The sequence below is a fragment of the Pristiophorus japonicus genome, chromosome 19 (genome assembly GCF_044704955.1).
Source record: "Pristiophorus japonicus isolate sPriJap1 chromosome 19, sPriJap1.hap1, whole genome shotgun sequence".
In the NCBI taxonomy this organism is placed as follows: domain Eukaryota; kingdom Metazoa; phylum Chordata; class Chondrichthyes; family Pristiophoridae; genus Pristiophorus; species Pristiophorus japonicus.
The window spans coordinates 31,033,582-31,059,524 of NC_091995.1; the positions used below are offsets into that span (position 1 = coordinate 31,033,582).

The following is a 25,943-nucleotide window of genomic DNA, read 5'->3' on the forward strand; positions in this document are numbered from 1 at the left end:
TGTCCATCTCCCATCATATGTTAATTTTGTTGTTCAATGAATTGCACTTTGCCACAGTCTATATGTCATCTGAAATAACTGTTCGCAAAATACTGGCTTTCTTATCCCTTCCTTGAGACTTCTAATCAAAATTTGCAACTGCTGACTTTGGCTGTTTTAAGTGTTACGAAGGTTAACCATACAATTTGAATGCGTTGTAACTGTGCTATACCTCCATAAGCAAGTGTTACATACATAGGCAATGATTCCTCAGACTCTCCATATACTGATTAGTTCAGTAACTTCAGCATTGCATTCTGAACACCTATCTGTCTGCTCTTCGCCTGCTATATCCCTTACGGTGGATGATCATACTAGATGGTGGTGGAGACTTGAATGCCCTAATGGCCTACTCCTGCACCTATTTTCTGTGTTCCTACGTGTCTATGATAAACAAGAGTGACCAGAGATTCTGAAGGGATGTTTGTGCATTCACAAGCTGTTCGGAGTGTTCAGATTCTTCGAGGAGTTCATAAACCAAGTGGGCTGTTGCAAGCCATAATGGGTGGGGCAACAAGACTTTAACTAGGAATTGAACAAATTTGCATGCGAAACGACGGGTAATTCACTTTGGTTTGATTTCATCTGTAAAAATTATTGAAAATGTTTAATAATGAAAGTATACGGATATTTCAACACAATCTTGATCTCTGCTCTGAATCTCCTCTGGGTCATTGCATAAATGCAGGTGTTTGTACAGGAAGTCGTGCACATCAACAGAAATGTAATTCTAACTGCCAAATAAAGGGAGTTTGAACCTTGGAAAGTAACTGTCTCTGTGACACCGACACATATGTGTATTACAGTAATTGGCGCCGACAGCACAATAAAGCTCCCCAAGATAGCGAAGAGCAGAATGATGGAAGTTCTTCGGCTCATTATCTCGGGGTCACTGCTGCTATGCCCATTGCCGCGCATCTTCAGGGCTCTGCGGGTCCTATTTGCCAATAGGATGTGCCTGGCAGTAAGAGAATTTAACAGCAAAAGCAAAGGGATTGGAAGTAATGTGCTTGAGAGGTTGGTAATCCATTTGTGAGCTTTCCATGCTGGTAAACTGAAGTATCCTGTTACGGTACGGCAGCCCCATGGTATCTTGTTAACAATATGATAGGGCTCATAGCGGAAAAACATGGGAACACTGATGAAAATGTTAAGCACACATACGGTTATCAAGACCACCGTGGCCGTTCTTTCAGTGCAATATGTTGACTTCACTTTCTGGCAACGAATGGCGATGAAGCGGTCAAAGGTGAATGACATTGTGAACCAGATGGAAAGTTGAATGCTAAGCCCTTGCATGAAGGCACTGAAACGACACACGTAAGTGTAATTCAATAGTGAATCTGGGAAATGAAACTTAATTATTTGACTCACAATAACATTAAAGATGAGAACCATTATGTCTCCCACAGCCATGGCCATCATATAACGAGCGATCCCTTTGGAAAGTCCACACTTTCTTTGGAAAATAATCAAAATTGACATCAGGGTCGCTGAAAGGAATTGAAAAACAGGAAACTTAGCAAAGCATTCAGAAGAGATGTTCACTATCACCCCATTAGAATCCAAAATGTTAGAATTCGCGAGACATGGAGGTATGATTGTTAATTTTAACTTTGTGTGAGTATGTAAAACAGTGATATCAAATTGGCCACACAATGAGTAACACGCCTGCTTTTATTTTCTGCGAAAGTCGTTGAACGGGAATCTTAGGAATGCTATGTCAATGGCGGCCAATTCAACATCGCCCATTTTAAACTAGAGCTAATAAATAACATTCAATACTGGAAATACACAGCAAGTTAGGCAGCATTTGTGGAGGGAGAAACCGAGTTATCATCTCATGTCAGTGATCTTTCGACAGAACTGGAAAAGTTTAGAGACGTAACAGATTTTAAGCAGGGGCAGGGAAAGGGGGATGGTGGGAAAGCATAAATGGGAATGTCTGATAGTGCAGAAGTTAGGAGAGATCAAATGATACACGTTATGATATTACAAAGGAAAAGAAGATTTAATGGGACAAGAAAAGTAACAAAGGATGAGTCTAACAGAGGTGCAAATGGTAATGACTGAGTCATCAACGGCTGCAATGTAAAAAAAATGGCGCAGAGTTTATGATCTGAAATTGTTAAACTCGATATTGAATTCACAAGGCTGCAAAGTGCCTAATAAAAAGTCGAGGTAATGTTCTTCGAAAAAATCCTTCCATTAGGAACTTGCTTATAGGACCGTTAAGATTTGCAAACATGAACTACTAAATCGGTGCATTTTTAACGTAACTTGTCAGGTGGGCAAGCTGGCTTAATTGCAAAGCAACTGAATATCAGGCGCTGTGTTTAATGTGTGCCAATTCTATACTGCTCATTTTGCGCCATCGCTCGAGATTAACATCCAGACCCACCTATTTGCTAACATCTTATGTAAAAGATGGCACTGTGACAGTGCAGTGCTGCTTCACTACTGCATGTAAATATTAGCTTAAAAAATGAATTCTGGTCACTGAAGTGGGATCGGAAGCCAAGATCTTCTGGACTCGGAGTACGAGAGTGCTACCATTGAGCCAAAGCTGACAAGTAAATGCCAAATGTTCCTGTTTCAACTTCACAACCTGCATAGTAACGAGGCGAGGCTGACCGCCCAATCAATGAGATAGAACCGATCGATTTCCGTTCCAGTTAAAATAAATGGGGACAAAAAATCATGCTATCGCTTCGACGGGCATGTGATTCAATCCTACACGTTACTACCCCAGGTGTGAAGGCGCATTTACGTCAACAAAAATAAAAATCACAAAGGGATGTAATATTGCAGTTAAGAAATAAAGACTTGCATTTATTTGCGGCTTTGATGAACACCACATGACTCAATCCGTTATACAGCCAATGATGCACTTTTGTAACATAGCAAAACAATGGTATACGGAAATTAGTTATGGTTTACAAAATCTTACCAGGAACACCAATAAGTGCAAGAATCGGATAGAAAATCTCTATCTCAAGAGCCTGTGGTCCCATGTTCTGCTCAAAGCCAGAGCTGCAGAAGCGAGGCAAAGCATCGAAAGATGTTTGATTTATATATGAGCCAATTCTCCAGTGAGAGTGAAGGTTATGTAACCGCTATAATTAGCTGTACCTTTCAAATAAATTAGTGCACCTCTTCATTAATCAGTCATAAAGGTGAGCTGTATGATCAGTGGAGAATGCAAGCCACATAGCAATCTCACGCTTAATAACACCTCACCCCTGTACAACTGTAGCAACACCTCCCTGCCCCTGTATTCAAATCCCCTCGCTATGAAGGCCAACATGCCATTTGCTTTCTTAACCGCCTGCTGTACCTGCATGCTAACCTTCAATGACTGATGTACCATGACACCCAGGTCTCGTTGCACCTTCCCTTTTCCTAATCTGTTTTTACCACCAAAGTGGATAACCTCACATTTATCCACATTATACTTCATCTGCCATGCATTTGCCCACTCGTCTAACCTATCCAAGTCACTCTGCAGCCTCATAGCATCCTCCTTGCAGCTCACACTGCCACCCAACTTAGTGTCATCCGCAAATTTGGAGATACTGCATTTAATCCCCTCGTCTAAATCATTAATGTACAATGTAAGCAGCTGGGGCCCCAGCACAGAACCTTGCGGTACCCCACTAGTCACTGCCTGCCATTCTGAAAAGTACCTGTTTACTCCTACTCTTTGCTTCCTGTCTGACAACCAGTTCTCAATCCACGTCAGCACACTACCCCCAATCCCATGTGCTTTAACTTTGCACATTAATCTCTTGTGTGGGACCTTGTCGAAAGCCTTCTGAAAGTCCAAATATACCACATCAACTTGTTCTCCTTTGTCCACTTTACTGGAAACATCCTCAAAAAATTCCAGAAGATTTGTCAAGCATGATTTCCCTTTCACAAATCCATGCTGACTTGGACCTACCATGTCACCATTTTCCAGATGCACTGCTATGACATCCTTAATAATTGATTCCATCATTTTACCCACTACTGAGGTCAGGCTGACCGGTCTATAATTCCCTGTTTTCTCTCTCCCTCCTTTTTCAAAATGTGGGGTTTACATTGGCTACCCTCCATTCCATAGGAACTGATCGAGAATCAATGGAATGTTGGAAAATGACTGTCAATGCATCCGCTATTTCCAAGGCCACCTCCTTAAGTACTCTGGGATGCAGTCCATCAGGCCCTGGGGTTTTATCGGCCTTCAATCCCATCAATTTCCCCAACACAATTTCCTGACTAATAAAGATTTCCCTCAGTTCTCCCTCCTTACTAGACCCTCTGACCCCTTTTATATCCGGAAGGTTGTTTGTATCCTCCTTAGTGAATACCGAACCAAAGTACTTGTTCAATTGGTCTGCCATTTCTTTGTTCCCCTTTATGACTTCGCCTGATTCTGACTGCAGGGGACCTACGTTTGTCTTTACTAACCTTTTTCTCTTTACATACCTATAGAAACGTTTGCAATCCGCCTTAATGTTTCCTGCAAGTTTCTTCTCGTACTCCATTTTCCCTGCCCTAATCAAACCCTTTGTCCTCCTCTGCTGAGTTCTAAATTTCTCCCAGTCCCCAGGTTCGCTGCTATTTCTGGCCAATTTTTATGCCACTTCCTTGGCTTTAATACTATCCCTGATTTCCCTTGATAGCCACGGTTGAGCCACCTTCCCTTTTTTATTTTTACGCCAGACAGAAATGTACAATTGTTGTAATTCATCCATGCGGTCTCTAAATGCCTGCCATTGCCCATCCACAGTCAACCCCCTAAGTATCATTCGCCAATCTATCCTAGCCAATTCACGCCTCATACCTTCAAAGTTAGCCTTCTTTAAGTTCTGGACCATGGTCTCTGAATTTACTGTTTCATTCTCCATCCTAATGCAGAATTCCACCATATTATGGTCACTCTTCCCCAAGGGGCCTCGCACAAAGAGATTGCTAATTAATCCTCTCTCATTACACAACACCCAGTCTAAGATGGCCTCCCCCCCTAGTTGGTTCCTCAACATATTGGTCTAGAAAACCATCCCTTATGCACTCTAGGAAATCCTCCTCCACCGTATTGCTTCCAGTTTGGCTAGCCCAATCTATGTGCATATTAAAGTCACCCATTATAACTGTTGCACCTTTATTGCATGCACCCCAATTTCCTGTTTGATGCCCTCCCCAACATCCCTGTTACTGTTTGGAGGTCTGTACACAACTCCTACTAACGTTTTTTGCCCTTTGGTGTTCTGCAGCTCTACCCTTATAGATTCCACATCATCCAAGCTAATGGTTTGTTGGCCTTTATAGCTAGGGGATTTGAGTATAGGAGCAGGGGCGTCTTACTGCAGTTGTACAGGGCCTTGGTGAGGCCTCACCTCGAATACTGTGTTCAGTTTTGTTCTCCTAATCCGAGGAAGGACGTTCTTGTTAATGAGGGAGTGCAGCGAAGGTTCATCAAACTGATTCCTGGGATGGCAGGACTGGCATATGAGGAGAGACTGGATCGACTGCGCCTTCATTCTCAGAAGTTTAGAAGGATGAGAGGGGGTTTCATAGAAATATATAAAATTCTGAAGGGACTGGACAGGTTAGATGCAAGAAGAATGTTCCCGATGTTGGGGAACTCCAGAACCAGGGGACACAGTCGAAGGATAAGTGGTAAAGCATTTAGGACTGAGATGAGGAGAAACATCTTTACTCAGAGAGTTGCTAACCAGTGCAATTCCGTACGGTAGAGAGTTGTGAATGCCAGTTCATTGGATATATTCAAAATGGAATTTGTTGTGTCCCTTACGGCCAAGAGATAAAGGGGTATGGAGAGAAAACAAGAAAGGGGTACTGAGGAGAATGACCAGCCATCATCGTATTGAATGGCGGTGCAGGCTCGGAGGGACGATTGGCATAATCCTGCACCTATTTTCTCTGGTTCTATGTTTATATAAGCAGAGGCAGATGAGCGGCTGCTGCAAGAAATTACATAGTGAGTGAGGGTTATATTCCCTTGAGAATGGGCAGATGTCACCATGAACCCCGCAGAATACATCCTTCAGCCTCTGCACTCGCCATGATTTGCATGACGTCCTCCTTAATTAGGGAGAGGATCTCAATGCCTCTGCGTTCACATTTTATCTACTATTGATCGCGACCATACCCGGTATGACAGGAAAGTGTGATTGGGAGACTGGTGAGGTGCTTTCAGGATCTACTTCTCACGATGGAGTAGTGGTGCAGGTTTATAAACAATGGCAGAGGGATAACGAGCTGAAGGCCGTAATAGAGGGGAGACTCGACCTTGCAGAGTTTGGCATTAGGATCAGACGGAGATGCGTTCAAGTGTGTAGCAATGAATGGAGGAGAATTGTATTAATCGGGGAGGGAAGGGTTGTGGGTGATGGGGCTTCAGACAATATTAGTTTCTGCGGACAGGAGTTATGAGTATTACCTTATCAACGCTGACCAGGTCATTTAACTCTTTCCTACTTTATGACCATCTCCTGGGGAAGATGCTCTTGGCCTTGATGCACTCTGCTACCTGGGTCCACATGTGCTTGTAGAGAAACATTTCTGCGGCTAGGGAGGAAGAGGAAATATATTTTCCAGCTGACCTCCGCCTCCAAATCATCCACTGCTGGCCAATGAAGAACGTGACTAACCCTCCAACAATAGACTGAAATAGAGAGCACCTTCAGAAACTAGCACCATATTTTTGGAACTGCAATCAGAGATGAGGCAAAATTTCAACTCCTGTCTTGTGCCTTCAGTGTGAGATTGCGCGTTTTGTAGAGACTGGTGGAAACTGCATTAACTGCATTACTGCATTACAAAGGTGTATAATTTGTCTTGGGCCATAGAAAGATGCCGCTGTTATCGAATCCGCAGCCCGTTTTCTAATCTCACCCGATTATTTTCCATTGAAATAATTGAAAACAATTCGAGTGAATTCTAAAACGGGCTCCCAATCACATTCGCACATTTTGTCATACTGCCCTAGCAGAATTTCTAGACCATAGTTCTATCAGCTTTATTTTGCTGGTGAGTACGACATACAGAAGAAATTTTCTACTGACAAAAAATAATGCTTGGTTGATTCCATATGCCAGCAAGGTGATTACAGTCCACAATAATGCAACACTGATGGGAATCGCATAGAGAAGGAGATCAACATTCTTTGCCTTATTGTTTTTTCCATGTATGAGCTTGATTTATTTGCAATCAAATGCATCTGCTGATAAGGTACAACAAATATGCCATTTTGCATTAGGGCGAAGGTGGCCATGTGAATACGTAAAGAAATAAAGATTTGCATTTATTTAACGTCTTGCACGACCTGAGGACTTCTCAATGCGCTTTATAGCCAAGGAAGCAATTTGCGAGTGTTTTCACTGTTGTAATTTGTGCACAGTCACAATTTGTGCACAGCAAACTCCCACGAAAGCAATGTGCTGACGACCAGATTATGATGTTGATTGAGGGCGAAATATTGGGCAGGACACCAAGAATGACTCATGCACTTCTTCGAAATAGTGACTTGGCTTATTTTATGTCCACCCGAGAGAGCAGACGGCGCCTCGATATAACGTCTCATCCGAAAGACGTCACCTCTGACAATGTAGCACTACCTCAGCATTGCTCGGGAGTGCCAGCCCAGAAATTTATGCTCAATTCCCTGCAGTGAAACTTGAACCACGACCTTTTGAATCAAAGGCAAGTGTGCTATCCACTGAACCACAGCTGACACACCTAACAATCCACTTCCCGTACAACTTTGCAGTTGGTAACTGGGATATGTTCCAGATGTGCCATGGGTGACAGATTTGGCCATTTCACAAAAACACACTAAAATAGATGTAACGAAAGGACAGATGCCATCTGAAAGACAAAGGTTAACAATCGGGAGTTTCCACAATGACATGACTTGATTTATGCATTTTGTGCCGAGGCTCAGCTCGTCAATGAATGCGGCTCTGAGGTGCTTACTTTGCGACAGAACACGAATGGAATTTCGGACTTTCCTGGAATCATTAGGTAACTTACATTATTTCGTTATCATATCTGTAGGTATCTTGATAATCCTCAGAACCATTCCTGAGCAGACATTCATTCTGCTCGTTTTAAAGGTGTTCACCGACAAGGCATCAACTTTCAGTTCAAACTTCCAGCTGGGGTTCGGGGAGCAGGCTTTTGGTTCTTCAAATATAAATAAAATAAGACAAATAAGCTGGAGTAGTCAATTCGGCCCCTCGAGCCTGCTTTACCATTCAATAAGATCATGGCTGATCTTCTACCCCAACTCCACTTTCCTGCCCTATCCTCACATCCCTTGATTTCCTTTGTATACAAAAATCTATCTATCTCAGCCGTGAATATAATCAACAACTGAACATCCACAGCTCTCTGGGGTAGAGAATTGCAAAGATTTGCAACCCTATGAGTAAACACCTTTTTCTTCAACTCTCTCTAAAGATGCTCACCCCTTATTCTAAAACTATGCCCTCTAGTTCCAGACCTTCCAGCCAGGTGACACATCCTCTCAGCATCTACCATGTCAAGACCTTTAATAATTGTATATGTTTCATTGAGATTAGCTCTCATTCTACTAAACTCTACAGAATATAGGTCTAGTCTACTCTATCTCTCGTCATAGGATATGCCCCTCATCCCAGGAACCTTTGCTGAACTCACTCTAAAGCAAATATATCCTTCCTTAGGTAAGGAGACCAAATATACACAGTCCCACCCAGGTACTATAAATTGTAGACAGATTTCTTTCACTTGTATACCAAGCTCTTTTTAATAAATGATAATGCATCATTTGCTTTCCTACTAGCGTGCAGCACCAACATGTTAACTTTATGTGATTCCTGTAAAAGGACACCCCAGTTCCGGTGAATACCAATATTTTGCAGTCATTCACTGTATAACAATATTCTGCTTTTATTTTCTTCCCAACAAAGTGGCTAACTTTATATTTCTCCTCATTATATTCCATCTGACAAGATCTTTTCCACTCACTTAACCTCTCTATATCCCTTTGCAGCCTCTTTCCGTCCTCTTCACAGATTGCTTTCCCACATAGCTTTTTATCATCAACAAAGTTGGATACGTTACACTTTATTCCCTAATCTAAGTGATTGATTTAGATTGTAACCAACCACCCCGAAAATGACCCGCTGATTTCTACTCTCTGTTTTCTTTCTTTTAACCAATCTTAAATTCATGCTAATATAGTATCCCCTATCGCATGAGCGCCAGTTTGATATAATTTGTGTGGCATCTTATCGAGTGCGTTTTGAAAATATTGCCTGAGGCTTGTTAATTTAATACTTTCCCTCTTGTTCTGGGCTCACAGTCCAGGTTCAATGATCTGTTACTCTGTAAAGTATCAATTCCTGATATAATTTAAAAAAATGCAGCTAAAAACCCTTCTCAATCCTCCGTTTTTTAATGTAAGTGTGCAGTTCTGACAGATTAGCCTCATGAAACAAAGCCCTACCTCACGGAATGTGGGTATAGTTTAAATGTTTCTGGCTCAAAACTGAACGTAGCTGTACTTCTGAGTGATCGGGTACAATGATATCCCATGAGAAAACTAAGCCGGTAAGCAAGGAATATAGGTAAGCACCACAAGTGAGCAATAAACTGTATTTCATAGCGTTTTATCTGTCCATATCTTATGAAAAATCCTTGTTCGTAAATCTAAAGGAATTTTCCATTGGGATACTGGGGGATCTCCAAAGAAATGGCATGAACAACTTAAAACTGATTAACGCGGATCTCCGGAAATCCAGCTATCTTCCACAGAATTTTCCATGGAATACCGGAAGAACACCATTAAATTTCAGGACCCACACTCCCTGTTGTTAAGTTTCTGTCACAATCCTGTGTCAAATTGTATTGTGGAGCAGAAACTGCTGCCTTGAACTCCTCATCCTGTAATTGCACAATCTCGTCGCAATATGTTGTTACATTATATTGCGGAATATGTCGGGTAATGAGATTACAGATTGTGATAATGTACAATACTGCTGCTGCTGCTGATTGTAGCCCACAGAGCCTCGTGGCTTCCCAGTTTTGGGCTGCGAGGCCGTAATTAGCATGTGCCACACTACATGTTGGAGTATATCCTCATTGACGAGATTGGATATTGCCTTCATTATTTTAAAGAACTCCATCAGGTCACACCTCAGTCTTCTCTTTTCTAGTGAAAAGAGCCCGAACTAGTTCAGTCTTTCTTGATGCATGCAGCCACCCAGTTCTGGTATCATGCTTGTAAATCTTTTTTGCTCCTTCTCCAGTGTCTCTGTGTTATTTTCATAATATGGAGACCAAAACGATGCACTGTACTCTAAGTGTTGTCTGAACATGTTTCTATATAACTTCAGTGCTGTTCAATGTTATCCCTCGAACCCCAGTGCTTTGTTCGTTTTTATGGTCTTATTAACTTTTGTCTCTTATATTAGTAATTTGTACATCCATACTCCTTTGCTTCTCAACCCCATTTCAAACCTTAATTTCCAAGGAGTGTGTGACCTCAATGACACGCACATTAAGAACAACAGATGCTACCTTTAATGTCGAAGCATTATTGTTACAGTTTAACAACAAGAAAAATGTATTTTTCAACAGTGCGTCTGCAGGGTCTTGCTGAAAGTGCCTGAATAACAGGTGTCACAGTTTTACATATTAAACGTTGTGGTCTAGGAATGCAGCTTTTAACATGAAAATTTAGCGATGACTGAATATCACACGAATTTTACAAAAACAGGAGAACATGCGTTGCAAATAAACAGCCTCAATAATGTTCGTATTGTATGCACGTGTGTATGTATGTGTGTGTCTGCATATAGTTTTGTGTGGGTTGGTGTGTGTGTTTGCCTCTGTGTTTGTGTGGAAACATTGATATAGAAATTAAGATCAAAGTATATACAGCGGGCCTCTCATCAGTGTTACAAATTGTGATAATTAATGTATTAGACTGGTGCTCAGTTTAAGTTAAAAACAGGGAGTACCAAATATTATTCAGTTCACGATAATAGCAGGGACTCGCCAATTGCTTTTTATGTGTAACATTATTCAAACAAGCTGGATCCATCACAAATGAGTATACTTAAATTACCACTCATAATCCAAAGTGAGCTGTTATGAGACGTGTCTGTTGCCCGGAGTATCTGAATCTGTGAAAGGTCTGTTATGATGTAAAAGATTTGGGCGAACTAGGACGTCACTATAGACACTATCATAAGGTATCGATGTGAGTGTTGCCTCTAAGTTCAAGGGGAACCGGGTAGAGGAACATTCAGTATCTTAGAATACAGATAAAGCGATAAGGGTATCGATGGGATTGCAGGCTCTAGGGTTAGGGGAAACTGATTAGAGGGACAATAAGTATCTAAGAATACAGTATAAATCGATAAAATGTCGGTGAGACCATAGACGGCGCTTTTAGGTGAAACCAAATTGGGAGACGGTCAGTATCTGAGAAAACAGTGAAACAGATATAAGGTTTAGATATACCAAAACTGAGTATGACATATAATGACATGCTAGATTGGCGGCTGGACGGCTCACTTAGTAGATATTTTTCAGACATCCATAATAAAAACAGATAATGGCTATGCTAAGTGACGGGTAGGATCCAAAAATAGAGCTTAGTTGAATAAAAAACTGGTGTGAATGAAAAGTCTTTAAATGCAATGTGCGTGTGTGATTTTTGACTGTGGAATATTTGAGGTGGGAATTAATGCATTTCTCATTTGTATGAAAGCCTGTTTTAAAAAAATGGGATCGCTGTCTGTTTGTTTTAACTGCACCCAATTTTTCAGACAGGGAGCTGAAAGTTTTTAAGTGTTGTCTTAGGTGTGGGAAGTTTTAAGAAAGTGTGAAGCTAGAATTGAATTTCATTTTTAGTTAGAAACGCAGGTGCTGATTTATTTTGATGATAATTTAATAATTGGATATGCACAAAGGACAGGTTTGTTTAAAAAAAGATTAAAAAAATGCGTGGTCCCATTTGTTTAAAAAAAAATTTCGACACTCTCAGTTGTCAAATGAAAATACTTAATCATTGATTACATTGGGTTGAAAGACAATACATTTAGTCTAGGAATGAGATAAAGAACGGAGAAGTGAAATTGTAATGCCTTTAAAAAAGCCTGCGTGGGTATCTCGAGGCTACAGGCTGGGGAGGCGACGCCCCCTTTTTCCTTCGTGTAAAATCTTATGTTAAATGACGTGAAAGTTTCTAGCTCAGTATAACGAGGTTTTAATAGAAGATTGGCAGTACAATATTTGAGTTGAGATTTTGAGAAATTTCAGGGTATTCTCCTTGACAAACATTTTGGTTGTATTAGAAAATCTAGGGTTTGGAAACCTTTCTAATAAAAGTACACATCTGTGTAACTCTACCTCAACTACTCCGTCAGAAGCTGAAGCTTAAAATATGTAATTTATGAGGTACTGTATCACAAAGTATATCTTGAAGTTACAGAGTAAAATTATTTCTACTTATGCTATTCCTACTTGGATTGGAGATTTTAATGTTCAGCTTCTAAAACAGAAGTTAGGCACATAATTAGAAAACAATTACTTTGCATTCTGTGATCTATCAATCTCTTAGAACCTATAAGCATAAATGAGAATTCCAATATTCAAAAAAAATAGTATTAACATATTTGGCATTTTTCAATGCAAAAATAAATACAAATGTTAGAAAAGGGGAGCAGAAATTATGATGGGAACAGTGAAGAGTTAATTTTGTTGTGAAGGTTTCAAGTACCACTGGTTAAGAAAAGGCACAACAAAATACTGAGATACATTTAAAATCAAATGTTAAATAGGTTCTCTTAAAAAAAACTAAAAGTTTGGAAACAATCTACAAATGCCATTTGCGGAAGACGAGGATTTGTCACCTCAGGAGGAGAGGCCATCAAACATGACGGCCGGATAAAGGAATTAATGGATGCTGTTGACAATGCTGCCCGAGAGGGGGCTACGTCTACTGAAGTAGAAGTAGAACCAGTTTGCAGCTTTACTACAGAAAAAGACATAAACATAGTAAAGTTGCATAAATATACAAGTGCTGGAGAAAAGAAATAATGGAAAAGAAAGGAGGAAACAAAGTACGGATTCAGTATGGAGGATGGATGGCAAGGTGCTGGCTCGGTCCTGTATACAGATAGATTTCACGAGGCCACTGTCAAATTCTCGAGAAGAAAAGTACTGTTTGCTCATTATAGATTTGTTTACTCAGCGGTGGAAGCCTTCGCAACTAAGAATCGCACAGCAATGACTGTAGCATGGATCCTACCAGCAGAGTTAATCGACGCTGGGGGATACCCACCCAAGTTGAATCGGATCAAGGAATTAATTTCACGGGTCAAGTAATGAAAGAAATTTATAGAATATTCGATATTAAGCAGAAGTTTCACATCCCATACCACCCCAGAGTTCAGGGATGTTAGAGAGAATGAATCGAACCCTTAAAACCGCCTTGAGCAAGGCAATTCAGGAAACAGGGCAGGCATGGACTGAACGCCTACCGACAATATTAATGAGGCTGCATGCCACACCAAATAGGACCACGGAATTAACCCAGTATGAATTAATGACCGGACATGCAATGAGGTTAACAGAAGGAACAGTGACAAGAGGAGCCGACCTAGGCCCCTTACGAGACAGAATCAGAAAGTATGTGAGGGAATTGAGTGAGCAGTTGAAAGCTATGCGACAGGTCGTCCGAGAAAGGCAGAAGGAGGAGGACGAACACAGTGAGACAACCGCCTCGTCTATAATCCCCGAGGTGGGGGCGAAGGTAATGGTTAAGGAAGTCGCAGAGAAACCAAGGTTTTCATCTAGGTGCAGCGGATCATATGAGGTATTAATGAGAGGAAATACGTCGCTTACGTGAATATGAAAGGTAGGGGTCGATGGAAACACTGCTCTCAGCTGAAAGAATATAAAGGTACGGCAGATGGCAGTACCTAGGGTAATCCCAGTAATACATGCCTTAAGATAGGCTTCAGAATATAAGGATTGGAAGGACGAACTGACAGATGGACTTTTTAGAAGATTAGGATGAATATTTGAAATATTAGGGATACTGCCATAAAAAAATGGATCCGGAGAATAGCACATACCCGGAGAAACGGTGCAAACAATTGGAGAAACGGTGCAAACAATTCGGTTGATATAGAAATGATAAGTATTTAACCCCTGGGACGCCAGGTTGTAATCTCTCAACAGAAAAAGTATGTGGCTCGTTGCAAAGATTGTGACAGGCACCTTAACCCTCATTAACCTGGGAAAAGCGACCAGGACAATAACACGGGAAAAAGTGACTGAGGAACAGCAAGGCCTGTATTACCTGGATTCGGGTGACATTGGGTGTGAGACCGGGAAGCTGACGTTGGCAGTTTTACAACAATAAACTTAAAGTGCAGCGTCGGAACACTGTACCTAAAACAGTGGACAAAGGGTTTGAATAGCCCATGGACATGTGTAGAACACAATTAACAATTTGGATAAATGAGACCACGTTATGTCAGTTGGACTGGGAGTGTGAGGGGATACAATAACTATGCGCCCAGATGGAAGGAGTGCAGATAATATGCACGCCACAGGCCTTGAATGCTCAGGAGTACCTCAGCCAGGACAGGACAAGCAAAAGTTGTGCCCGTTCTGCAAATGCACAAATGGCACCAGTGGTGAGTGGTGCATGGAGGTAGCTTCCCGAGATATACCCACAGCCAACTACCACAGCCCTTTTTACTCCTGACCCCCCATCAGAACCTCTGGAATGCCCAGATATAACCAGGGGGGCTCCAAGAGGGCTATAATAACATGCACATAAGACACAATCCACTTCGGGGTGTGACAGCAGGTGATTACAGTATTTTTAAACCTGACGGATATAATTATCCCTAGTTTCTGCGAGCCCAGACATTACGAGCCTTGGAGGGGCCAGATTCTAACACCATGAAACTTGTGGTGATCCGAAAGACGAGGAGAAAAATCGGCATATTAGAAATCGCAGGCGTGGGCTATGCAGCCGGGATTGTTACAATTAACACGGTTGAACTTCAGGCCATAAATGAACCAGTCAGTACTTTAACCCGTATCTTAAAGGGGCTGTCAGAAAGAGGAGATGATAACTTCCAACTACAGCCCCAATTAGGGATGGGATCAAAAGAGAAATATTGTAAGTCGGCCACACTTGAAGAGACCATGCAAAGAACATTAACGTGCTGAATGACCGAACCGCTAAGGTAAATGCTGCCGGTGTGTGTGCGGGGTATGGAGCACGGATGCTGGCCTCAGTGAACAAAATTTGAAATAGTTGCAGAACGGGGAGGTCCCGGACTGGATAACCAACACCGTTTTTAAAACTTGGACGCTGGATAAAAATCCCATTCAAGCCTGTCAGATTCGGAGGAATAGCCACGCATGGGTCCACGAGAATAGATGCATCACTGGCCATGAACATATAATAGGGTTCGTAGTAAGCATCCCCCAGCATAGATTTACTGAAGGAAAAAGTCTATAGAAAGTTAAAAACATAGGGAAGTAAGAAACCAAACACGAATGAGGTATCACAAGCTGCATCAGTATGTTATGAAAAATGGGAATAAGATCAAGTGTATATCTATAACAGATTGATATAAGAATAACCAGGTTGTGTTATGTCAAAAGTTGTTTCAGCAGGGAAAAGATGAACGTGGATATTGCCAAAATGAGGGAAGTGTCCTAAGCATCACACCATGGGCGTTGGACTATGCAACTATAGCGGTATCACAAAGAGTTGGACGGTGGTGCGTCAGCACAACAGTCACTAACCTGATTGTGGGAGGGGTGATAACATGCCCCATTGAATGCTCTGACTTCTGTATGAAGCCTAAACACGAGATCAATGTAGAAGGATATACAATATATCCGGAGGTGAAGGAAGAGGCCATCGACGGTACGATGGGGGATACAATAAAAGCGGGATATAAAGATTTTGGAGAACCTCAAAGGCAATCGATCCCGAAGTTGAGAGAAGTGCAGATGGCACTGGAAAGGAATGTGTTTGATCAATGAAGGAAATACGTTTTCTTAAAGGAACAAATTGACAAACTACAAAAGAACACTGATAAAGAACTGACTGACCCGCTGTCGTATACTCGACTCTATCACTTCGGACTGAAACTAAACATACACCCTTTGATCAGAATTACGTCCCATATGTTAGTCATAGTGCAGCTGATAGTGGTGCTGATACTCCTGGGAGAATGTGATGGCAGATACAAGAGGTGCAGAGTGAAAACATTGGCCAACGCCCTTAACAAAGAACACATACAGCCACTGCTTGATCGAAAAAGGGGGTAATCAAACAAAAAGAGGACACGAGTACCTGAAATGAGCCATGAGTGACCCAATCCTATCGCCTGATCAACGAAACAGGGGTGGGAGACACATGATTCAAGAAAGGGAAAGGAAAATTGTTGTTTGTGGTGGATATTTGGGGTATCCACCTGATCAAATGGGGGATTGTAGCAGCGAAAATAATTAATCAGGGCAAAAGTAATTTCGTAAAGTTAAAATCGGAAGCAAGAAAGTCTGAGAGAAAGGCTTAATATGTTCATGGAGGAAAAGCTGAGTCCCACATTCCAGCAATTAGGCTGAAACATAAAACAACAGTTCTCACAAGTAGCTAGGACTAAGGTCAGTGAATTCTCTGAGGACAATGCACTCCTGAGAGCACAGACAAGAGAAATGTAGACAGCTCACAGAAATAATAAGCTGAGGCAGCAATTTTCGAGTCACACAAGATAGCAGAAAACAAAGCCTCTTTGAAATAGTAATAGCCAGATACACTTGACAAGGACACCAGTCTAAGCATTAAAACTCGTGAACAAAGTTCACAGAAATGTAACACGTAACCTGTAGGGGCCGCACAGTCAAAGCGGCCATAACTGAACGTACCAATGAAATCATTAGAATTGAATGTACCAATGAAATTACTGTAACTATATTAACCAATGTATTCGTAATAGGTGGGCAGGGACACAAGTTTGAGTGGAGAAAAGGAACAATAATGGGAAAAGGTCACTGATGGGAGGAGTCTATTGGCCACCTAACTGTAGCAACTCGGTTGTTTGGAGCATAAGCCAAGAAATAGTGGGGGATTGTAAAAAGGGAACAGCCATAACCATGGGTGATTGTAAACCTCCATATTGATTGGACAAATTGATCAATGTAGCCTTGAGAAGGAGTTCATAGAATGCATAAGGAATTGGTTGCTTGACCAGTATGTAATGGAACCAACCAGGGACACGTTATCTTAGATCTGGTCCTTGTAATGAGACTGGATTATTAAACAATCTCCTAGTAAATGAGTGATCATAGCTTGATTGAATTTCAAATTCAGATGGAGGGTGAGAAAGTTGGATCTCTAACCAGCGTGCTAAGCTTAAACAAAGGAGACTATGAAGGTACGTGGGAAGAGTTGGGTAAATTGGACTGGGAAATTGGATTCAAATGTCGGACGGTTCATGAACGGTGGTGTACATTTAAGAGATATTTCACAACTCTCAAGAAAAATATATTCCAGTGAGGAGGAAAGGGTGTAAGAGAAAAGATAGCCATCCGTGGCTAACTAAAGTAATAAAGTTTGTTATACAATTAAAAACAAGAGCATACAAAGTGGCCAAAACTAGTGGGAGGACAGAAGACTGGGAAGCATTAAAAGCCAACAAAGAACGACTAAAATTGATTAAGAAATGGAAAATAGACTATGAAAGTAACCTGGAGCAAAATATAAAAACAGATTGCAAGAGATTCTATAGGGAAATAAAAAGTAAAAAGGTTGCAAAAGTAAATATTGGACATTTAGAGGACGAGACCGGGGAATTAATAATTGGGAACATGGAGATGCCTGAAACACTGAACAAATATTTTGTATCAGTCTTTACGGTAGAAGACACTAAAAATATTCCGACAGTAGATAGTCTAAGGGCTATGGGGGTCGGGGGGCGGGGGGTGTGGGCGGGTGGAGCGGAAATTAACACAATCACAATCACTAAGGAGGTGGTATTCAGTAAGATAATGGGACTGAGATCAGATACAACAGCTGGACCTGATGGCTTGCATCCTTGATTTTAATAGAAGTAACCGCAGCGATTGTGGATGCATTGGTTGTATTTTACCAAAATTCTCTAGATTCTGTGGAGGTGCCAGCAGATTGTCAAATTTATTGCCCCTACTTATAAAAGGAGGCAGAAAAAAAGCAGGAAACTATACATCTGTGGTTCGGAAAATGTTAGAGTCCTTTATTAAAGAAGCCGTAGCAAGACATTTGGAAAAGCAAAATTCGGTCAGGCAGACTCCGCGTGCATTTATGAAGGGGAGGTCATGTTTGACAAATTTGCTGGAGTTCTTTGAGGATGTAACGAAACGGGTGGATAAAGGGAAACCAGTGGATGTGGACTTCCAGAACACATTTGAGAAGGTGCCTCATAAACTTTTGCTGCACAAGATAACATTTCAAGTGTTTGGGGGTAATATATTAGCATGGATAGAGAATTGCTAACTAACAGAGAACAGAGATTCGGGATAAATGGTTCATTTTCTGGTTGGCAACCAGTAACTAGTGGGATGCCGCAGGGATCAGTGCTGGGACCCCAATTATTTACAATCTATATTAATGACTTCGAAGAAGGTACTGAGTGTAACGTAGCCAAGTTTGCAGATGGTAAACGAATGGGAGGAAAAGCAATGTGTGAGGAGGACACAACAAATCTCCAAAATGACATCGGCAGGCTAAATGAGTGGCCAAAAATTTGTCAGGTGGAGTATAATGTTGGAAAGTGTGAGGTCATGCACTTTGGCGGAAAAAAATCGTGGAGCAAGTTATCACGTAAATTGAGAAAGATTGCAAAGTGCAGCAATACAGCGGGACCTGGGGGTACTTGTGCATGAAACAGTAAAGTATAGTATGGAGGTACAGCACGTGATCATGAAGGCCGAAGTTATTTTGGTCTTCATTGCAAAGCGGATGGAGTATAAAAGCAGCGAAATCTTACTGCAGCTATATTAGGTCCTGGCGAGGCTACACCTGGAACGCTGCTTGCAGATTTCGTTTCCATATTTACGAAAGCATATACTTGCTTTGGAGGCAGTTCAGAAAAGTTTCATTAGATTGATTCCGAGGATGTGGGGGTTGACTTTTGAGGAAAGGTTGAGTAGGTTGGGCCTCTACTCATTGGAATTCAGAAGAATGAGAGGTGATCTTAACAAAACGTATAAGATTATGAGGGGGCTGGACAAGGTGGATGCAGAGAGGATGTTTCCACTGATGGGGGAGATTAGAACTAGAGGTCACGATCTTAGAATAAGGGGCCACCCATTTAAAACAGAGACGAGGAAACATTTCTTCTCTCAGAGGGTTGTAAATCTGTCGAATTCGCTGCCTCAGAGAGCTGTGGAAGTTGGGACATTAAATAAATTTAAGACAGACATAGACAGTTTATTTAACGATAAGGGGAGCAAGCAGGGAAATGGAGTTGAGTCCATGATCAGATCAGCCATGATCTTGTTGAATGGCAGAGCAGGCTTGAGGGGCCGTATGTCCTATGCCTGTTCCTACTTCTTATGTTCTTGTGTTCTTATGGTGGTAAATAAGCAATGGAACACTTTACCGCGTAGTTTCATTATTTTGACTGTATTTTGAATGTATAAAATATAACAGCACAGGCTGTTCCACGAGACTGGTATCAGTATTGTTGCAACCGGATCCCCCTTGATTAATCAGGCTTCAATAAACAATTATATTCTCGATATACGGACCTTGTGTCGAGGGTTATATTTTTAATACTCCAAAGCACTCTCCATCTTTCTTTTATTGTCTGATCCTTTATTTATATCTTTCTATCGTACCACCTTCACACCTTCACTCTGTTGTGCCTTTGTTCCATCTGACCTTTCTTTCTTTCTTTCTTTCTTTCTTTCTTTCTTTCTTTCTTTCTTTCTTTCTTTCTTTCTTTCTTTCTTTCTTTCTTTCTTTCTTTCTTTCTTTCTTTCTTTCTTTCTTTCTTTCTTTCTTTCTTCTCTCTCTCTTGGACATAATCGCTCCTTCGCTGTTTCTATCTCTCTGTTTATTTGTTACACTCTTTGCACCCATCTCTACATCTCCTTTTCCCTTCCGCTCTGTTCATGGATAAAAAGCTCACCCTGGCCCATCGAGATTCAACTGTTCTGTATACTAATTCGCATACGGTTGCACTCAAACGCTACTTTGAATGTGCTTTGCCTGTAATATCACTCCATACATTTGACCTATCTGATAATGGCAAAGTCAAGGAAGCTCTCCTGTGTGAGACATACAACTCATGAGGAATCTGGCACTTGGTGCTTGTTATGTGTTGGACAGAAAACGTGAAAGCACAAGCTTAATATAATATCAAAATGGATCCCGTTGCACACACGGCTGCCAACCTCTGGGTCTGAACTACAACTTTATCCCTCAATCTGCTGATATACACAAACATCAGCAGAAGAAGCACGGTTAAGGAACAAAGCAACTTGGTGCGGGACAAGTCCCCCTATTAACGACATGAACAACACGTTTGTTTTGGAACAAACTTCTCACCGAAGGGAAGACTGGGAGGGTAGGGGCAACATACAGGGCCCTATACACGCTTCAGGACCTTGCAATGGCCCCATATCTAACGACTGAAATGCCATCATATGTTATCTTTAGCAAAGCAAATTCAGACCGAATAGCTCTCCAGAATCTCGGAAAGTGAATGAAGAGGAAACCTATCAGTCTGCGGAGAAATTCAAAATGCCTCGCGAAAACCGAATCTCAGTTGTTTCGGTGGAACTTCGGTATTACACCGTGCCCAATATTGCTCTCCACTTACTTCAATCGAACATTGTAGCTGATTCCGTCAGTTTCCCGACGGCTGAATTTGATTACATTTGCCCCAGTATGTTACCATTCTATTTTTACTGATGAATGAATGTGGGGTTGCTTATTACAAATGTGTCCGTTATGGTGCCATCAAGCATGAAATAAATAGCAACCTGTTTCACCACTCCTTTAGAGCAGCGTGTCGTCAGCCTAAACATTACGCATTGCACAAAGGCACGGTTTTCTCAAAGTATAATCCACAGTCAGAAACCAAATTGAGGAAAACACTACGGTTAGTTTTGAAGGGAGCGCATGGTGAAATAATGGTAGGGACGAGAGCGAATGGTCCCGTTATGTTCAGATATGAGCACTACCTCAACTTTAATTTCACAAATTTAACAACTCGAGTCAGCAGATATTTAACCACGTTCTTCACCTCCTCTCTGAACTTGCTCTGGGTCATCCCATAAATACAAGGATTTGCACAGGAGCTCATGTGCATGAGCAGCACTCCAACTTCATTGGCGATATATGCAGGGCTTGTGTGATTGTGGCCGATAAAATTGACCGAGATTCGCGTGCACATGAAAGTCACCGTTTCCGTCATCCACAATACTATATAACTACCGGATACAGCGAAGAGCAAGACGATGGATTTCTGCCAATTCTCCGTATCTCTATCGCTCTGTTTCTGTCCGCTGCATATTCCCTTCAGAACCCTGCGAACCTTATTGGCCGCTAGGATGTGTCTGACCGTGAGGCCATTCAGCAGCAAGATGAGAAAGAAAGGCAGCAGTGAGAGAGAGATACTGCAAATCCAGGAGAAAGACACCCACCCAGCAGAAGTAAAGAAGACCGCTTTGGCCCGGCAGCCCCACTGCACCTTGTCAATAATAAACTGGGGCTCATACATGAAGTGAAAAGGAATATAATTTGAACAGCTCAGTGCGCACATGTAAACAATAATCACGGCCGCAGTTCTCTCCGTGCAATATCTGAGCTTCAACTGCTGACAACAAATGCTGACGAAGCGGTCGAAGGTGAACGACACTGTTAACCAGACAGAGTAATCCAGAGTAACGATTCTCAGGTAAACCAATAACGGACAGATTGCAGTGTAGGACAGGAATGAAGAAGAGAAATAATGAGTGAAGATTTTTTGCAGCAATACATGTAAGGTCAGCACCAGTAGGTCGGACATTGCCATCGCCACCATGTAACGAGTGATTCCATTGGATAGACCGCACTTTCCCCGGGACAGGATCACAGCTGTCATCAGGTTCGCTGTCGGACACAAAACAACAGGAACATGGTCAATTAAACGGAGCAAACGGATGTGCGTGGAAGGTAATTGGTTCCTTTCATAGCGATGGATTTAATGAAGATAAATCACGGGAGGTAATGAGAAGTATGATCTGGTGAAGCGAAGAATCTGGGCAACTTCAAGTCAATTGGTAATTCTACTGTGTGTATGAGCACAGTCAGACTGAGCCCAACTGTGCAGCGAGGGGTTAGAGCAGAGCATTACATGTCCGAAAATGCATTGCTAAGGACAGAAGGAAAGAAAGTAAGAACTTAAGAAAGAAATGTGCAGTAAGAAAAAAGGAATAAAAGGAAGATAGGCAGAGTTAAAAACTTGCTTTATATTGCGCCATCGCGATATTACTATGTCTCAACACAGTTTCGAGCTGATGAAGTATTTCTTCAATATAGTTACTCTGCTAATGTTAAAAATGCAGTAGCCATTTTTGTGCACAGCAATTTCCCACATACATCAATGTGACGGTGACCAAATAATCCATCGTTTAAATGTTGATTGAGGAGTAACGATGCCGAGAGGGCTCCCTTGCTCTTCGGCGAATATTGCAATGGAATATTTTACGTCCAGCCAAACGGCAGACAGGGCCTCGATTGAACATCTCCTCCGAAGGACGGCACATCCGACAGTGCAGCGCTATCTCAGTACTGCACCGAAATATCAGCCTAGATTATGCACTCATCGCCTTTGGAGTCGGTCTTGAAGCCATACCCTCCTGATTTATCAGCGAGTGCATCATCACCGAGGCAAGGATTCTGAGCCACTTGCGAGGGAAGAATATGTGATGCGCTTTGCCGTTGCATTCCTGGCGGTGTATATCTTCAGAATACATTTTCTAGATGCACGAAAGCCAAGTGATATCAGCGCAGAGGCAACTCGGCAGCAAAGCTCCCCCGGATAAATCGGCTGCATTTTGAACACATTGGGCAAAAAGAACACACAATATGAAAAAAAAAATTACGGCTTACCAGGGATGCCAAACATTGCCAGAATCGGATAGCCGATTTCATTTACGTACAGAATTGGAGCCCGTCCCATTTTCGGAAAGAAGCAATGCTGGAGTGAGAACTCAATCCAGGGGTCACATTAGCACACACTGAGGCTATGAGCGGGACTGAGAAGGGTATTAATGCCTGAGGCAATCCTCCAGTGGGACAGTGGGAGTTACATAAGAACTGATATTAGTCACAGGTATTTTAACAAACACATTACAACATTTCTTTCTGAATAAGTAAAGTGAGCTCACCACTCTCAGTGGAGGAATGCGAGGTGCCGCTTATGCAAGCGCTTTCAAGTCCATTAATCTTTCCATCTGTCAAACACTTATTCGGTTACAGCGTCCTGAGTCTGACTACATGCAATGTGACGAGCTTTCTTGAGAAATATGCTGTTCCAATTAGAGAGCCGGGCGGCATTGCTGATGTTGGAAAAATAATAATAGCAGGAATGTAACGCGATTCAATTCTTCACGATAATACAGTCAATTAATGTATGAAATTACTTGTAATTTTGAGTGTTGCAGACAGTAGAGACAGTGGACATTGATTTGAATAATTTATAGCTCAAAATCAAAGATGCATAATCAGCATCGGTCATCACCCGGTTATGCATTACCGTCAAACGAGGCATTAAACCATCACGTGACCGCAATATGATGGGTGTCGTTCTCAGCAATTCTGAGCTTCTCACAGTCATGGGTGACGCATTCGGGAAATTAGAGAACTGCCATTTCAATGTGCTCAATGGAAGCGTTAAATGTCTTCATTTATGAATGATAGCTGCACAATGTATAGGGATGAAATTTATCCCATTTATTTGTTTCAAATATTAATAAATATTAGGAAAGTAAGTGGCTAGAGATTTCGAGGGAAGTTCAGGAGAAATTCTTTCACCTAGAGGGTGGTGGGTATTTGAAACTCACTGCCTTTAAGGTTTGAATAGGCAGAAACCTCATAGCATTTAAAAATTACTTGATATGCACTTGAAATGCTGTTACCTGCAAGGCAATGGACCAAGAGCTGCAAAATTGGATTAGGCTGGATAGCTCTTTGTCGACTGGTATGGGCACCGTGGGCCGAATGACCTCCTTCCGTGCTGTAACTTTCTATGATTCCATGATAATTTATTAATGATTCAACGTTAAACGAACAAACATTCCGAAAATAACATTCATGGAAGCCTATTCGTTGGAATGCCATTACATCCCTCTTGCTTCCTCTCTGCCCACGCATTGGTGTCCGGAGTTTGTTTATCATGACCGATCACATGATATCAGGTGATACAGACTCACCCCCTCCGCAGAATAGGACAGCAGATGTTGCATTGCTGCCCCCTCACCAGCAAAGTGAAGACAATGAAACATAGACACCCCTCCCATCAGCTATGGGACAACAGAAGATTGACGGGAACACAGCTCCAGTGGAAAGATAACGAATTTTTAACTGCAATAGGCAACGGATGAGGAAATCCCGCAATTCTGAGCTTTTTGTCATGTGGCCTTTGTGTGTAGCATGCAATTGAACAAGTAGGTCCCAATGCTACACAGGTTTAATTGATTCTTACTGGAATGGGGAGGACTTCCCTTGGGGTGACCAGTAGAAGGTAAGACAAATTTGCACGATTATAAAAGTCATACTTTTTCTCGGATATCAGTAACTTAAACCAGACACGTAACCTCCAAACTAGGCCAAAATTTTTTATAGACATGGACCTTAATGAAATCAGATTTTCTTCAATGGCCTTAACGTTTACGACACATACTGCCTTTCTTAGCACAGTAATCCTGCAGAATCCTAATGGACTAACCCGTACCACATGTTACCCTGTATCACACAGAATAAATTCATGACACAGATGTTTGTGCTGACATGTATTTATGCCATTTTTCTCAATATAACAGCAGATATTCTAAACCTGCTGCCGAATCACTCCCAAATAACGCCTACTATTTCGACACTATTTCCTTTTCTGTAGCCCTCTCTGCTTACTATCCCTTTACTGTTGCAAAGCTTGTAGCATATTGGATTATATACTATTCTACACAGGGAAGGGTAAGGAAGTGCAATAGGAGAGCATGGTTTGGAGTTCGGGGTACAGTAGCCTTGTGGTTATGTTACTGGACTAGCAATCCAAAGGTCTGGATTTATCATCTGAAGACATGAATTCGAATCTCAACATGGCAACTGAGGAATTTACATTAAATAAATCTATATTAATAATAATAATAATAATAAAAAAAACGAGCATCAGTAACTGCTGGATTGTGATAACAACCTATCTGGTTCACTGATGTTCCTTTAGGGATTAACATCTGCCACCATTCAAAGGTTTGGCTGATATGTGACTCCAGACTCACAGCAATGTGGTTGACTCTTACCTACCCTGTGAAAAGGCCGAGCAAGCCACTTATTCAAGCAGGCAGCTGACCGCCACCGTTCAAGGGCAATTAGGGACAGGCAATAAATGCTGGTTGCCAGCCACGACCACATCCCATGAACGAATAAAAAAATTACATATATTGCAAATTGCATCCATGGGTATGTATCTGCCTGATGACCATGGGGCTGGTCATAGACACATAAGAGGATCTTTGACTGATTTGAGGCTGTGTTAGGAGGCAGCTTGGTTGGACAATAAGGCCGATAATTTGAAGTAACGTGTTAAGGTAAGGAAAATAATTTAATGGTTGACAGG

The 25,943-nt window shown here is 41.7% G+C and overlaps 1 protein-coding gene across 1 annotated transcript; it reads right to left on the bottom strand.

Moving 5' to 3' along the window:
* Positions 1-633: 633 nt before the first annotated feature.
* LOC139230416 (probable G-protein coupled receptor 139) lies at positions 634-3,053 on the bottom strand. Its single transcript, XM_070862254.1, has 2 exons — positions 2,980-3,053; positions 634-1,498 (listed from the first exon to the last, which is right to left on the bottom strand). Exons 1-2 carry the CDS (start codon positions 3,051-3,053, stop codon positions 634-636), a joined length of 939 nt encoding a protein of 312 aa, XP_070718355.1.
* Between the last annotated feature and the right edge of the window lie 22,890 nt (positions 3,054-25,943).

Excerpts from the sequence above, each read along its gene's own strand:
- LOC139230416 (XM_070862254.1), bottom strand. The coding sequence starts at position 3,053 with ATGGGACCACAGGCTCTTGAGATAGAGATTTTCTATCCGATTCTTGCA. Across the intron at positions 1,499-2,979 it reads GGTGTTCCTGGTAAGATTTT|AAAGTGTGGACTTTCCAAAG; the intron begins GTAAACCATAAC and ends TATTTTCCAAAG.